At 47.0% G+C, this 16,816-nt stretch overlaps 1 protein-coding gene across 4 annotated transcripts in view; it reads left to right on the top strand.

Annotated features, from left to right (window-relative positions):
* Nucleotides 1-16,816, top strand: part of TCF4 (transcription factor 4) — a 239,385-nt gene that overhangs the window by 141,894 nt on the left and 80,675 nt on the right. For 2 of the 4 annotated variants that reach the window (XM_010583043.1, XM_010583042.1), the window contains exons 6-7: nt 4,913-5,042; nt 5,501-5,550. The exons of the other annotated variants lie outside the window; for them this stretch is intronic. In XM_010583043.1, coding sequence (XP_010581345.1) covers nt 4,913-5,042; nt 5,501-5,550 — 180 coding nt within the window. The remainder of the gene's footprint in view (nt 1-4,912; nt 5,043-5,500; nt 5,551-16,816) is intronic. 4 annotated transcript variants of the gene reach the window in all.

Below are 16,816 nucleotides of genomic sequence, written 5' to 3'. Positions count from 1 at the left end.
CCTGCCTGCGCCGGGGCTCGGTGCCGGCCGGGGGCTCCCCGGGGAGGTGCGGGGGCCGCGGGACCGCCGCCTCCCTGACCTACTTTCCCGGCCCACGGAGACGTCGGTGCCGGAGCAGAGGGAACAATGCAGAGAAGCGGCGCTCGCAGGGAGAGCCGGGAAGGCCTAAATGCGAATAAAGCCAGCGAACGAGCTTTGATCTTTATAAAGTGTAGAGGGTTTTAATTTCAGAAACGGCGCGGCGGCGCGAAAAATAGCGGGACGCTCTGTTTTTTAGATAAAGTGCGTGAATTCTCGTCCCGCACGTGAAATTTATTGCTTTTAAAGGGATACACCTTGGGCAAGCTAACTGATGAAGCAGCGTAAAACACGTAGATGTGCCCGCCTTCGCAGCGGCTCCCGGCTCTGCCCCGCACCACTCGGAGCGTGCCGACGCGTCCGCGGGCAGCGGTGGGAGCGGGCTCGCCTCTCTGCCCGCCGCGGGGTGGGTGTCCCCAACCCGCCTGGCGCGAGGACCGAGGGCTGCCTGCAGGTGCCGAGGACCCCGGCCGTCTCAGCCTTCATCCCCGCTCCTCACCCTCTCCTGCTCGAGGGGGAGAAGCCTCCGGACCGCTCCGGCCGGGAGAAAAACCAGGGGGGGACGGCTGCGTGCGACGCGGCGGTTCGCCTCCCATCGTGCCGGCGCGATGCTTCTGCGAGGCTTTCGGCGAGGGGGAACATATGTCCCGCGGTCGCTATACATCACGTGGGACTGCAGCTGTGCGCGCAGGAACGCTCGAACGTGAGCGCGACCCGCAAACGTCTGGCAATCGTTCAGAAAGGGAGCTTAATCTGTTTTCATCTAAGCCCGTTTTTCTCTTGCCTGCAACATCCCCGTGATGTTGCGTTTGATTCTGGATCACGGTGTAGCATGAAGATGTCAAAAAAAAAAAAGAAAAAATTTATCCAGGTTGTCAGCAAAAAAAAAAAAAAAAAAGGCCATTTCTGAGGTATTTTTCCCTGATCGCTGTTTTCAGAGGCTTTCAGATTATAGGCTTCAAGGCCGTTTTCCTTTAATCTGAATTAACGTTCTATTAGCAAAATGCAGCACTCGGGCTCTAATCTCGCCTGTTTCTGTAACAAAGGAAAAACAAAGTATCTTTTTGTAAACATATTTCCTGCCTGTTAGGTCTGAAACAAATATTTAGGTGAAATTCATGTGATTTTCATCTGAAAAGCAAAACTTCAGGTTTGCAATGGAAACGACGTTTGTTTTTTCCAGGAGGGGTAATATCATATCCATATGGATATTACTTTGTCATAGTACGTGCATATTTTCTCCCTACCCAGCTTTAATTCTTTGTCTAGTTATTCAAATTTTGGAGGCAGGATTCACTAGTCGGTGACTTCTTTTACAAATTGCTAGAAAGAGGACAGGATTGTGTGTAACAATGAGGAAAGCAAAAACATTGCAATTGATAAAAAATACAGCTGCGTGGCTCAATGGGAGAACGGATTTTACTCTGTTGCCTTTTTTTTTCCTTCTGTGATTGTTTTTAGCTCAAACTCTTAAGGTTCAACTGGCAAATTCAATGTATTATTAGCTTTGTTTATTATGGAACAAATAGACTGCAAACCGCACGGGTCTGCGAGTACAGTAGATGCTATAATGCAAGAATATGCCCGCAGGATTTATACGGATGAGCTCAAAGGTTCGCCCCGTCTTGCGTCCTGCCTGCTGTCCTGCTCGCACCCAAAGATAACCCGCTCCCAGGGTGCAGAACGTATACGCACATTAAACCCCTAGCGAAAGACCGGAGAGGAGTTTGACAAATGTAACACTTGGCTTTTAAGCTCATCATTTCTTAGCGGTAAATATTAACTTTGATGCCTAATAGTTCATTGCGTTTCTAAGATCCAATTTGGAGCAAAAGCGAGCTCCAAAGGCTGTGTAATCGATGGCATTGTGGTTTGTAAACGTTTTATCTCTCTCTTTGTTGCAGGCCATTAGCAGTGTGACATGTAGGCTGAACAGTAATAAATGCCCATTGTTCCTTTTACAAGCATCTCGGAATAAGAACATATATATTTTTACCTTGGTTTTCCTCCCCGGAGTGCTGGGTGAGGGCCCCTTAATGCAGGAGCCCACCTCTTTTTTACCTTGTAAGAATGTCTCTGTCCCATAGCAGACAAAGGAGGGAGCTTTTCTCCGGTTTGGGTTGGTTGTTTGTGGGTTTTTTCTTTAAGAGAGTGAAGAAACGAGGCCCTGACAGTTGCGGTGAAAATTTTTGAGATGCGTTTTTAAAAAAAAAACAACCAAAACTCAATCTCTGCCGTAGAAAATGCCCTTTGCGACATAGCACTTGGACGCGAGCTGTCGCTCGAGCGTCGCTCGGGAGCGCGCTTTGCGCGCGGGGCTGCAGCCCGGGTCCCCGCCTGCCCCCGCAGCGGGGACCCCAACCCTGGGGTGGGGGGACCCCCGCCGGCACCGCCAGCCCCCGGGACAGCGCCGGGCCCGGGGACGCTTTCCTGGGGGGAAAGTGTGGAGGCGGCGGTGCCGACCAGCAGCTACCTGTTAGGTCAGGGGGAAGGAACCGTCCGGAGAAGGTGCAACCGGTGGCCTGGAGGAGTGTTCGGCCGCTCGCCGAACAAAAGGCGCGCAGCCCTCGAGACCCGTACGTGTGCTCCCTCCTAACAGACCAAGGCGAGTTTGGGGGTCCTTTTCTGTAGAAACCTCTGCATCTTCTTGTAGAGAAAAACATTTGGGTGAAAATACACAAAAACAACATAGGGTCTGTGTATGTTTTATGCTCCTGAAGTGAATCTTGTTTAATCTAAAATAGTTTGCAAACGCTGTCTTATCTACGTTGGTTTTTTTTAAGTCAAATGAAATGTAGTAGGCTTGGTATAGGAATTTATACAGCTGATGGCTCTAAGTCTTTCAGACTACCCGACATATGGATAAACCATGCACAGATTTAGCAGGTCTGTCTTTATGTTAAAACGTATACGTGATAAAAATATATGACTGAAGAGAATTTCTGCGGTTAGCGCTGTTTCATTCTGAAATGCTCCGAGACATTCAATAAAATTACATTTATTTTCAGAGGATATTCACAATGAATCGATAACCCTTTTTTCCAGAGAGTTTTTGCATATATTTCTCTACCATTATGCAATAGACTTGCAACCATTTTTGCCGGTGCAGGTGTTGTTTATTAAAAGGAGCATAGTCATTGCAGGTGTATATTAGACATTAGCTGAACGTAAAGATATTAGCAAAAAGTGCCTTCTGACTGGCATTTTTATATTTTTACGTCTCGGAGGGGTCTGTAAAGGCAGATGCTAGGCTGCACACCAAGAAAGGGTTTCAGCCCCAATCAGTCAGAGCCCATTTGTCCATCCCTTGTCAGCGAGTCTCATTTAGTCTCTCTGGGAAAAAGAGGAATATAGTTTTCTAGAATCAAAAGTTATCTTTAAATGTTTTTAGAAGTATAGTCAAGGAGTAAGGATGTTTTAATTTCTGATTTTCCAGCTCATGGGTCATATTTGACCAACTGCTTTCAGCAGAAGACATGCCACTTTGTTGAGCTATTTAGGAATCAAAAAGACTGTCTTAATTTAAAACAAGGAGCCTTTGTTTTAGTTGGTGACTGCCTTGTGAAATTTTTCAGTTCTCAGCGGGTTAACCAGGGAACAGGGGCAGAGTCATAATTGGCCTATTTAGAGTATTTTGCATGTGAATAGTGTGTTAGTGAAGCATTACTAAGTCTGTTGTGAGTGACATGGTGATTAGAATTTAGATTAGGGAAAACACATTCTGTACTTTATCAAGTACAGTAATTAGTTCAGTCAGTAAAAGTTGATTACAAGTAACGATAAAGTTAGATTTTTGGTACTTAATTTTAAAATTTCTTTATTAAATGGTAAATTTGTTCTTAATATAAATGGTAGTATCTACACCTGTTATATTGCGTATCAGAATAATTAAAAGAACAATGTGTTCAATGCAGAGTATAATCAGGGGATTTATATATTATGGGTAAGTTTCAACGTAGTTTATAGCAAATAGAACATTACTCAGGAAATTGTTCTTCTGTCATAGTCTCTTAAAGATTTATAATTTTTCTTATAGCGTGGGTCAGATAATGTTTTCTGTTGTTTCATAGAAACCATAGTCCTTTTGTAGCTGAGAAAACGTTGCATTTACTGGGATGCATCTTGTTAGTTAATGGTACAGGCATAAAATGGATATATTGAAAGTCCTTTGCTGCTGCTACTGCTACTGCTATACAATAGCGTTAATTGTTTTTGGTTTTCTGAGGTGCTTTTTCTTCTGATAGCATTGCAAAAAATATTAATAATGCACAATTTCATTTTCACGTTTTAATCACATATTATGTACAGCCTGCTGTGCAGATTTTTATATTGCAAAACCTGATATATTTAATTCACAGATATGAATTTTTCCTTGCACGGGGATAGACAATGAAGCTGTTTCATGCACACTGAAGCAACCGCTCTATCAACAGCAGGATTTTTTTTTTTTTTAAGTTTTATTATTGTTAAATCCGTGCAGTTAACTGTCTTGTTTGCAGTGAAGAAACTAAATTACCTTCAAATATATTAACAGAGCTCCAAAAGTTTTTAAAACACTGATTGCATTTGAATAAGTAGGCAATAAGTCTCCTTTAAATGTAAATAATCGTATTTTAAATTAATTACTTTGTGTTTTCCAAGTAAAGGAAGAGAGGCTCAACTGGAAATTTTTGTGATGTCTCCTTTAAAGATTTGGCAGGTTCTTGTTTCCATGTTTCAGTTGCTTATGAAGGTTTCTTTGCTGTGTTATTTTTAGGAATGAGAAATAGCTAATGATGAGGAAAGTCGGATTTAACATGCACACGCACACACGTATATATTTTTAATCTTTTAGCAAAGTCTCCTTGGAGGTGACATGGATATTGGCAACCCAGGAGCGCTCTCCCCCACTAAGCCTGGCTCCCAGTACTATCAGTATTCTAGCAATAACCCCCGGCGGAGGCCTCTCCACAGCACCTCTATGGGTGAGTGACTTTGCGTTCAACCTTTTTTTTCCATTTCAACAAATAATTGGAGTTTCGTCCTGTTTAGCAATACTTTGAAATAAATACAATAAGTGGCAGAGCGTATGTGTACGCCGCCAGGACTCTCGGAGGGGTTTATTTAACGTTAGCTGATTGTTCCTCTCTGTCCTCTTTGTTGAGCACGCAAGGAGCCTTAAAAAATCGCGTTTTCAAAGCAAATCCCTGTAAGGCAAAAACAAAGGGCCTAACACTCGAGATCAAAATATGAACAATTTTCCAGCATTTTGCTGTTGGACGTAAGAGCGGTGGCATCCGCTCGGTGTTACCAAAACTGCTGCAAGCCTGGCGTGAGACGGCGGGCAGGGCGATTAGCAGCTGGCTCTCTTAGAAAATATCTGTGCACAAAAAAAAAAAAAAAAGGGCCTGTCTTACGAAGACACCGTTTTGTCTTTTTACAGAAGTACAAACAAAGAAAGTTCGAAAAGTTCCTCCAGGTTTGCCATCTTCAGTAAGTACCGCTCGTCTGCTCGCTTGCTTGCGATCGCGGTGGCTTTGTTCGGTTGCAGGCAGATAGACACGAACCCGCTCCCGGGCTCGCAGAGCGCTTGGCGCTAAAGGCAGAGGACAAGGTAAGGAGAGTTAAAAAATCTCGCCGCTTGTCCCGACTTGGAAGTGATTAATTGCACGGTGGGGACGAGCGTGTGTTGCCCATGTGGATTTTCAGCGGCGGACGCCGAGGAGCTGCCGTGGGCGCGGGCGGCGCGTACCTGCGCGGGGCGAGCATCCCTTCCGCGTGCCGGTTAGCTTTTTTGTCGGGCTGATGATGATTTATGGCTTTGCATGTTCAAAGAGATGCGCGGAGAGGATTTATGAGAAATTTCTGTGGGTCTCAGCCCGGGATGTGGGGCAAAAGGCTTCGTTTTCACGTGAGGTCTCTGAGCGGTGGTACCTGCGGCAGAAGCTGGCTGGGGGGAGCCCAGGTGTCAACCGCTGGGATCCAGCTGCTGCCAGAGGCATTGTGGGTTGCTCGAGCAATAACGACAGAGCTGGTAATTACCCAGGGTTTTGCCTGATGTTTTAGAGAATATCCCCGATACCTCTTTGTAAGGAGGGTTACGGGTGCCATCCAGCTACGCCGGGCACGCTTTTCAGCGTTTATCGTGAAATCTTCCCATCGTGCAGTCAGAAGTTGGTGTTGCTCTTTGGTGTGGTGAAGTCCTTTGTTTTGTGATCCAACTAATGATTCTATTAATTTTCATTTTTTCATCTTTGTGTAAAATCGTTCTGTTTTTTTTCCTGAAAAAGCTGTACCAAGGTGCATTACATCTTTTGAGAGCGTTTACTTTTAAATCCATTACAACATGTAGAAAATAGCTGTTTTAAAAGAAATTGTACGACATTTCAGTAAATACAGCATGAAGAGTGGTATGGCTAAAGAGTGCATTTTATCCTAGTATTTTTATTCCAGTTTTTTCTCTGCCATTGCTTTAAAAATACATAATACATATTTTCGTATCAATATCTGCAAACAGAAAACAAATCACTCAAGAGGGGAGAGCTTCCCTTTCATACCTGATAACTCTATTTGTTTTATCTCTAAATCTGGTTATTAGGAGGAGCTGAGTGGCAATCAATCTTGCGGAATATATAACAAATTGGCATGTTAATCTCAGATGGGTTTTATGTTTTTGCCATAAATCCACGTAAATTTGCAGTTTGCAAACTAGCATACTTTTAAAGCTTCAGTTATTGCAGTGACTGTGCTAAACGGTAGTTTCGTTACTGGTCACTTTATAAATAATACAATTTTAATCTGAAAGAGAAAAACACATACGAGCATCCTAATTTAATCGCACGGATTGTCGTAATCTTTATAACGTTAAACAAATGCAAACATAAGTCTTTTTTGTAAGTTGCTGAAATATGGAAATTCTCAAATGCAAGTTTCCAGTGAAGCAATAATACTATTTTTTTTAATTAAAAATAAGTTCCCACACGTGTCTTTTAAATTTATTTCACTGTGTGTTTTTTGGTTTGGGTTTTTATTGGACTTCTTTACAGCAATAGCTAATATCCTCCCCAAAGATTTTTACGAGTACTATTATGCTTGAAGTTAGAGGTGGATTTAATTTAGATGAAACTTTAGCTTTTAATAGTTTTTCTGACAACCGCATATGATATATCCCTCCCAGCTCTTTACAGTCGGAGGCAAGGCTGCGCGTAGTAGGGGCAACGCAGAGCCACCGGCACGCTGCGAGGCACCGCGCTGCAGGACGCGGCGCCCCGTTCTGCCCGCTCCCGGCACCCTCCGGCAGCTAGTTGTGATAGCTCAGAAATTGTGCCGGGCTTTTGTTTAGTCATTTGCAAGGAAAAAAAAAAACAAAGCCCACCCCAAACCTGCGTTTTTTATGTTTTGAAATACTGCTCTGTAGACGGGTGACCATCTCAGGACATTTGCAGGGATATTTTTGCCTCCGTGTTATAAAAGGTGCTTTCAGTAAAATGGTACCTGCGATCTGCCCTCACTGCGCGGGGAAGAGTGGCAGCGTTTCTGTTGGAAATGTCAGCGCGCAGGGGTTTATAACTGCTGCAAAAGTTTTTTATGGATTGCTCCTTGCTTCGGAAGAATGAAAGGCAATTTGTGTTTGTCGCAGATTAGACTCAAAATGTGTGCTTCCTTTAGTTTTTTGTGAATACAGTTGTTGTACAGAATGGAAATAACTTCTACAGCTCAGTGCTCTCAACTATTTTAACAGTATTTTTATTTTTAAGTGAAATTATCTCAAAGTAGAATATGCACTTTAAATACTTCAAATTATTTCAATGAGCTGTACAATTTATTAGAAAATAAAATATAGAACGGTATTCTTGAGTATTTTAATCACCCACAGCTCTATCTTCCAGGCATAAGTAAATTAAAATACAAGTCCAGTAATGTGAATACAAGAATAGTATGGTTCTGAAGGAGATATGGCCTTTTTTTAAGTGATCATACAGATAGGTATTTGCGTCTTGTTGTCTTCATGTATCATGAATCATACATTTCATTTGGAATAATACTGCTTTAGAAAGAGCACCTAGGTGTCTCAAACAGAACAAATATCTTATAAAAGGTCGGATTATGTTTAGGTTATGGATTGTGTCACACTGAACTGCCAGGATTTATGATGCTGAATGAAGTATATGCATTTATAAGTTGACTAACTAGATTATAATATACTTAGTTGATAGGGTGGAAATATAGCTGTATTTCTCTTAAAATATGTATATTAACTTGTTCTCAATGTGATTTATGCAGTGGATATGGAGATTAATGCAGCAGCGTTTGTGCAAGCAGTAATTGTTGATTAATTCATAAGTAGTCCTATGAAAATTTCAATGATAAATGGTAATAAATATGTTGTATCAGCTCCCCTTTATTATAAGAAATGGCTACAAGTTTGGAAAACAAAGTAAATTGAACTGTGGAAACAATCAGGGTTTAAAAGCCAGCGCAGGTTGGAACCGCGTGGGGAGCGGGGAAGGCGAGACCCTCGGGGTGCGGGGAGGTGCACCCCCGGGCAGGCTGCGACCGCCCTGCCCGCGCTGGAGCCCTGCGGCCGGTCTCAGCCGCAGCTCGTCACAGCAGTAAGAAACTGGAGACAGACCCGGAGCTGAGCTGGAACCGGAGCGTTGAACTCCAGCAGCTTGGCCTGAACGAAGATGTGGGTCGGGGCGGGCTGTGTCCCCCACCGGCCCATCCCTGGTGCCCGCCCGACCGCCGCGGGGGCTCGGGGGGCTCTTTCGTGGCGCGGGTTGGGATTGGCTTTGCCCGGCGTGCTCGCAGCCTCCCGCGTGGAGCTTCTCCCGCCTCTGGGGTTTCAGGAGTTCACGTAATTTCAGGTGTCGTAACCCGAACGTGTGTGCCCACCCCAGCGTGATCTGCCTTTGCAGGCAGCGGGGCGGGGGGCCGGGTCCCCCCGGCTCTGCCTGCTCCATGGGCACGCGTGGCCTCGCCGTACCCTGGGCTCCTGTCCGTGATATGATGGAACGTGACGTACTTCCCTGGACCTACAGACCCTATATAGTCTCTCTGGGGCAAGGGATTTCACTGGGACCATTCCATACTGGAGTTTCTGCCTTCAGTCAAGAGCCTGGGGAGCTCTGCTCCCGCTCGAGCTGTGCAGTGAGGGTCAGGGTATTTTGGATTGAGCCAACTGGAGATGAGATACAGGCATGACTAGATTGGGAAAAACTAGTTTTTTTCTGTTAAAACTTGATTTCCTTGTTCGAGTGCCCACATGCCTTTACTGAGCTATGAGATGGTAATGTTTTGTACCCAGGCTGGTGCATGGTGCAATCCGGGTGGCTCCTCTGTACGATCGCCTCCTCACCCTCAACTTCATCCTACGGCTTTGCTGTTCTTTTAGTCTTTAACCTGAAGCCTTCATCCATTTTGGCTGCTGATGGTTTAATCACATCTGACCTTTTACAGGTCAGCTGTGCTGGTATGTACAGTTGGAAGCGTCGGTGAAGGAACGGGGTATGGAATGGGAAGTCTTGGGGGGCAAAAGTGAGCAAAGAGGGAAGGGTTTAGGTTGTAGAGGTGATGTTTGAGGGGTGTTTTTACAGGAACTTGTATCATTCTGACTTCAGGCAGTCCACCCCAGTGGCACTGCGGCAGGAAAGTGGTATCCGCCCAGGTGTTGATTTCCAACAGGTAGCACCTGTAATGCAAAACAATGTATTGAGGACAAAAAGAAAGCTCAGAAATGAAGCCTTCACAGAGAGCTTATGATGCACGGTACGAGTGCTTCATTGGCTTTCTTGGAGCAGGATTGCATGCTCCAGCAGAAGGAGGGCTTACCGAGACTGAGGCGGGAGCAGCTCAGAGGAGCACAAGTGGTGACATTGCCTTTGAGCCCCTTGCGTGGCCAAGGCAGGCTTTTCCCCTCTGAGAACGAGGATGGGTGCGTGAGCCCAGCAAGGGCCTTCTGCAGGCTTTCTGCATCTCAAGTTGTTATTCTTTGTGGCCGAGCTTTCCAGTAGCATGCCTGGGTGTAATAAATTGCTCAGCTCATGCATTTCCTCCATCACCAGTGCTTTTTCTTTTGGTATGATTATCATCTAGTAGACGTGCTATCGAGTACAGTCGTTGTGGCACAATATATTCATTTTCCATTTTCCTTCTCCATGGACACTCTTTTCCTTTACAACTGCACCAAGGCCTCCTGCTCCCTTAGCTCCATGGGAAGAGTGGATGGTTGCAGTTGTCTGATCCCCGTTTATGGCAGGCCCGGGAGCTGTAACCCAAACTGAAATCCCACATCCTGCGCTGCTCCTGGAGAGAGGTGTTCAGGCTCTCAACCCGTGCCGATAAATGCAGCCCCTTCCAGGGAGGATCAGAAACGCCGTGCTCTGTGGGCCAGTGCTGCTCGGTGCGGAGTCGGAGGTGCTGGCGTGAGCTGCGGGCTTGTCCCCACGCTCAACCCACAGTTGAGCAGCCCTGTGGGAACAGGCCCTGCAGTCTGCTTCGTCTGCCGCAGGAGCACCTAAAGGAGCTCAGCGATGTAACCCCATGGTCTGGAGAGCAGTCGCAATCACAAACCCACAGGTTTTGCTGCCATAGCTCAATTGCCACCGCCGCGCAGCAGCGCGAACGCAGAGCTGGTTTGGGGACGCTTTAAGGGTGGGGGGTTCACATTATAGTAAGAGGTCCGGTCGGTATCTAGCGAAACGGGAGGATGGTGGCGGAGTTACTCCAGCTTGCACCTTGCTGATAGTAAACCCGGAGCGGGCGATGATGCAGTCCTTGTTTCACAGTGTACATCCAGCTGTATTGAGCTGTATTCCCTGAATCCTCCATGCTGGCCACCGTGGGGGCAGCAGCGAGCGTGATGTTTTGGGGGTCTGGGCTTCCCCGAAGGGTGGCTTTCCTGGCGGTCCCCTGCTGGGACCCCCACGGAGGTGTTCCACCCCATGCTTGGTTTCTCATGTCTCCCTGAGCAGAGGTGGAATGTCCCCGAGCATCACCCATCCCCAGGACCGGCTGCAGTGAAATGGAAAGAGCAAAAGCCGTGGCTGCACCAGCAGCCCTGGCCTGGCCCTGGCGTAGTCATTCCATGCGACAGAGACCATTCAGCCAGCGGTCATGGTCACGTCTTTCTGGTTTCCAAGGTTAATTCACTCTTACGAGAACCAACAGCTTTAAAATAAATAAAAGGCTTAAAAATGTTGGAAAGAGGAGGAGCTGATGGCTCCTCAGGTTGAACCGTCTCCTTGGAAGCTGTGTCTGTAGGAGCCCTTGGGGAAGACGGGTGACCTCCTGCTTGGGAAGGGGGCTTGGGGCTCAGCTCCCTCCTCTGCCAGGGGCTTCATCTCTGCCTGCCGCACACCCTTCGCCCTTTGTTCGTCAAATAAATGCAAGTGGGCTCGGGATGAAGGAACCGGGTCTGGCAGTAGGAGCTGGGCTGCACCAAGGAGCAGGATTGCCATCACAGCCTGGACAGTCGTTGCACGTTATTTTAAATGTAGATCCTGAGAGAGTTCTTGTGGGGAAGATGTTACAGCCAGAATAAGGAGCGGGAGAAGTCAAGTCTCATCTCAGTTGTGTTAAAAGAGAAGAAAGGAACTGAAAAATTAATTGATTTTGTTGACGAACCAGCAGGTAAAATCTCCCGAGCCTCAGTTTTAATGGCAAGAGCCTCTTTCTTCATCTTCATTTAAGGTGTCCCCTCTTAGACTGGAGACATCTATCTGCACTCGCTGTTGTGTGTATTTACAAGCGCACCAGCTCTGACCTTGCTAGCCAGACAGATAAGGAAATGTATGACTCAGTTGTACATCCTAAGGAAACACCTGCTTGGTTCCAAAAATCAAGAAAAGAGAAATACTACTGAGATGCCACCTGGAGTTTTTCCACAGCTTTATTCTGATTTCCACAGGAGAAGCCTTGATAATTTTGCTGGGAGGTGAGGAAGCACTGCTTGTGCTTTTTGTGCAGACTTTGCAGACTTCCTACCTCAAGTGAAAAAAACACAACCGTATAAATTTCCCTTCAAACATCCAACTTAAATGGGAGTTTTCCAAAACAAATACAACGTCCCCGTCTTTCCCTGTGCCACCTGCCATAACAGAAAATCGGCCAGTCCTGGGATGCTGTGGTCGTCATTGCTGCCAGCGTCTTCGGGGACATTTCTCCACACTGGACCTGTTGGGTGCTTTGGAGCTTCCCGGGGTTCAGCAGTGGGTTGGGGGTTGTCACCCACCGGAGACATGCCGGAGCACTCCAGCTGCCAACGGCACTGGGGCAGCGGTGCGGCGCCTGCCTGGTGGGGGGATCCCGGCCTGGGGGTCTTTGAGGACCAGCGGCACGGGGCGAAGCCTCCTTGGGACAGAACTGACCGTCTTGGCGATAGGCATCCAAGGACAGCAGGGTAAAATGGGGGTGAAAACTTGGAGGCAGCTCACTGGGACCCAGCTAACAACTGCGCCAAGTGAGAGGGAGCGAGGTAGGAGCTGGATGGAGGAGGGGATAGAGGAACTGATTTTATAATCTTATCCTAGTGTTTTAGTATAATTCAGTGACTTCTGAGGTCTGAGAGCCCACAGAGGTGAGACTGGACCCGCGTAATGCACTGCGGCGTGCTTGCAGTAGGGTACTTGGCTTTCCGCTGCCTCCCAGCAGCCCGTACGTTCTCCCGAAGTCCCATTCCGTCTTCCCGGGGCGCTGCCCGGGGCTCCCACCAGGGATGGGGCTGGCGCACGCTCGCTCTCCGCGTTATCGGGCTGACAAGATCCTCTTCATCCGGTGGCCCCAGGGGAAGCAGCCTGGCTAACATCCCTCCTCACCCTTCTGGCCAGCCATGTAAATCATACTGCATTACGATTTGGGGTTTTTCCATATTAAAATTAGAACCTGATTAAAGTCCACGCAGCTTTTTTTTTCAGTTAGAGCAAAGCTCTGCATTTTGCTTTAAAGTAAATAAATAAATTTGGAAATGCGGCTTTAGCACAGAGCAAATGAAGTCAAACCAAGGAAATTATAAAATCTACTGTACAGCAGTGAGGTGGTCGGTTAAAAGACCGTCTATTGCAAATCGTACCTGAAATCCCTCCTGAAGGACTAAGGAGTCATTTTGCAGACAAAATGCTGTGGTGCTGGTGTTTTAAAACAGATAAAAGGTAGAGGAAATGCAGATTAAAATGGCTTAGTTTTTAGTTTTTAATGAATTGCACGGCATATCTTCAACATGAAAAAGCAATTAGAAAGGGATGGTCCGACGTGTGTTTTTCTTAGGCCTTGGCCATACGTTGTATTTAAAGGTAAAACCTGTACTGCGAAATTCACACACGTCTAAATGTTTAACTGTTTTGGACTCCCAAAAAAATACAATCCAGTACTGAATAGTTCTGGCCCATTCTTAGCAGCTGGTAGCAGAGGTGTGGGATTAGTGGGGGTTTTTTGTTTAGCTTGAGCAGAGACTCCCTCTTCAGAGTACTGGAGGTAGTGCAGAAGGCACTCAGTCTTCATGGACTCAAGGTTTTGGCCAACAAATCCAGATGATTTCTGAGTGCCTGCAAAAAGGGCAAAATGAGACACAGTAGATACTCAGCAGTATTTTTAAGGCAGTTCTTTAAAAATTGCTTTTTAGGCAGCGCAGCGTTTACTCCTCTGGGCAGCTAGGATGGTGCCGGCGCCCACGGAGCAGACCCTGCTCACCGGGACTTTGGTTTGTTCTTTGGGATGAAACATGCCCTGCGTGCCTAAGCCTGATGTCTTTTGTCCCCTCCAGACTTGACGCACATTTTTGATTGAAACTTTTCATCAATCTATCTACTTGCATACGCTGAGCGTCAGTACTGGAAGGTTCCCGGTAGAACAAAAGGAAAACCAGTGATGTGCGGTTTTGCCAGCGGTGACTCTGCAGCTGGAGAAGCTGCTGCAGCCCTGGCCGGGGAGCCGGTCCTGCCTGCGCCCCGCTGAGCCCCGCATCTCGGCTGCCTGTTTACTCCCTTCTCCAAGGATCGGTCAGAAAATGCATTTTATTCCGCAAATAAATGTAAAAATACATGGCGATTTCATGTCCCGCCTTCAATCATTTTCTTTGTATAGCTATGTAATTTGTAATTCTTTTTTCATTTGGGAAGTAAGCCGAGTTTCACAAGTGCAAAACTCAGCACTTAATTTTTCTGTTTGAACTTGAGGATAATTGTTAGGAAAAGGCGTTTAGAGTTAAAAAAAAATTCTCTGTGCAGCAATTTGATTTTGTAGCTTTACTATAAATATTATCTGTAGATTGTATTCATTACAAGCAGTGAAGCGCCTTCAGATCTCCGATTAGCACAGTTCAGCATTTAAGATATAAGCATTTAAATCCTGTCTTGTCTCAGGCCTTTCCAATGTGGTTTTAGGAAAGGATGGCTTCTGGGGCTGGGGATTTATTTATTTGATCTCATTTGCTTTAAGTTTCTCTTCCGTTTCAGAACGGATTGGACATGGGGTCAGGGTGGGGAGAGTGATGCAGTGTGCAGAGGGGAGAGCAGGACGTTAATGACGAAGTTATCTATGGAAGTTGAAGATACTCCGTCAAGATTGATAAGCTTGCACTCTGACTGGAGTGCATTTGTTAACACAGTCTCTGTATTTTATCAAAGGGACATTAATTTTTGCTCTGAAGTATTTTTTGCCTTTACACTGAAGCGGTAAATGAGCAAAAAAATCAACATAGCGAAAATATAGAAAAAAAATTGCATAAAGAGCTCCAATAACTATTAACGTTGTTAAATGCATAGCAAAGCTCCCCTGACAGTTTCTTGGCACAAAACCTAGGAGGCCTACAATGGCTGGTTGTTTTTTTATTGTTATTTTATTTTCAATGGCACACAGCGCCTTTCGACAGGCCAAACAAGCGGTCAAAGTCAGCGCCCGAGCGGAGGGGACACCGCAGCGGCCCCGGTGCGGTTTTAGACCCATAAATGCGTGTTGCGTTTTGCTCGCCAAAGCTTCAGCCCCACGGGCACCTCCAGGAGAATGGGATGGGCCGTCCTGCCCTGCTTGCTCTCCCCACCAAGCTTCTGCTGGGCTGCGGTCACCCACTCTCCTGCTGGAAATCCCTCAGAAGACCGCAAGAACACCCTCTTCTCAAGTCCTGGGGGGGCTCCTTTCAGCCGTGCCGATGCTCTGAGATGTTACACGCTCATGTTTGTCGGCGCTGCATATTTAATGCGTACAGATGTAACGCAGACGGGTTTAGTCTCTGGCTCTGCAAAGGCGCACGCAGGTGCCCGGGGTGGTTCCCGGGGGTCCGCAGCGGGCCACGGGCACGGCAGCCCTCCCGGACCCAGCGCCCACCCACCCACAATGTTGAAGGGCGCGGACGGCTCGGCGACGGGCGTTTCACCGATGCCATCCTCTTGCTACACCGTAAACAAGAAAAGGCTCAAAGGCTCCAGTATTTGCCGCTTTTCTGGCAAATAATAGACTTGAATATTTTCGGCGCCTCAAAGACCCGCGCCGTCGGTAGCCGTCGTGTGTTACAGCATCACCCAGCACCGCGGCGAGACCCCCGAGCCGGGGAGCGCGTGGCCCCGCTCCGGAGCGCGAGGGGCTGCGGTAACTTGGGTTTTTTGAGCTAGTTTTGCGTATTACAGACGATCTGACTGCGTTTCCAGATGAGAACATCTTTTCCCTGCCAAAGGCAAGCCACGAAGTGACAAGGCAAAGTTAAATTGCTTGGTCCGAGTCCAGTTTGGTGGAGCCAGCCCTTCCTGGCGTGGCGGGCGCTGGGCCGGGACCGGGACCGGGACCGGGACCGGGACCGGGACCAGGACCGGGACCGGGCTGGGGCAGGTCCGGAGCCGGCAGCCCTCCCTTGTTGTCATTGCCACCTGGTGGAGTACAAAGGATATTGGTTTTCAGCAAACTCGCCTTTAATTTTGGCTCTTTTATTGCAACCACACTTTGGCAATAGTGTGCGAGAGTCCTTAACCAAAAAGATCCTCTCGTTTGCTCTGCAACACCTCATTTCTCCGCTCACAGTTCATTTATGATTCTGATGAGAGTGTTTTTTCAGGAAACACACATTTCACTTTTTGACCTAGGAGCATCTGTTAGAATTTTTTTTAATACTACTTTGGCATTCTGGAAGTGTTAATGTCTTTCATATCTGTTTAATGCTATTTAGGGATATTTATGATCACCTCTTGGTTACTTGGGGTAAAGTGTGTTGCAATTTTTTTCAAACAGACAGGAAAGCATTCATATGAGGAAACAGATTGCTTTAAACATGTGCTTCCTGTGACAGTAAAAAGAACAAATTAGATTTAACACTGTGTAATGAATGCATAAATGTGTACGTTTAAGCTTTTAAAAGCCTTACATTTGGTTCTGGCCTAAACAAAAATCAAGAATCACCTATCAAGGCACAACAAAGTAGATTTAAATACGTACAGCCAAGCCGGTTCCTATTTTCAAAGCGATCTGCCTGCCGTTTTCCGTTCCAGTCTAGACTTTTTCCCCTTAAATTGAGTGAATGTGATCTTTGGATGCTCTTGCCTGATCCTAAAAGCACTCTGCATCCATGAGCCACAGAAGGAGGAGGTGCTCGTGCGACCGTACTGATGGAAATTGAGGAAGGGCTCACCCCTTCCGTAAGGACCAACCTCACCGGGGCGGCAGGGCTACGCACAGTCCCACCCGGCGGGCGGACGAAGCGGCTCCCGCGAGGACCCGCGCCGGCCTCCGGGGTCCCTCGGGGTCCCGTCCCCCGGGCAGGACCCCCCCGGGACGCCCG

Source organism: Haliaeetus leucocephalus, unplaced genomic scaffold (genome assembly GCF_000737465.1).
Source record: "Haliaeetus leucocephalus isolate CR32 unplaced genomic scaffold, Haliaeetus_leucocephalus-4.0 Scaffold866, whole genome shotgun sequence".
NCBI lineage: Eukaryota > Metazoa > Chordata > Aves > Accipitriformes > Accipitridae > Haliaeetus > Haliaeetus leucocephalus.
Note: the sequence above shows the minus strand (reverse complement) of the source record. Positions and strands in the feature narration are given on the sequence as shown.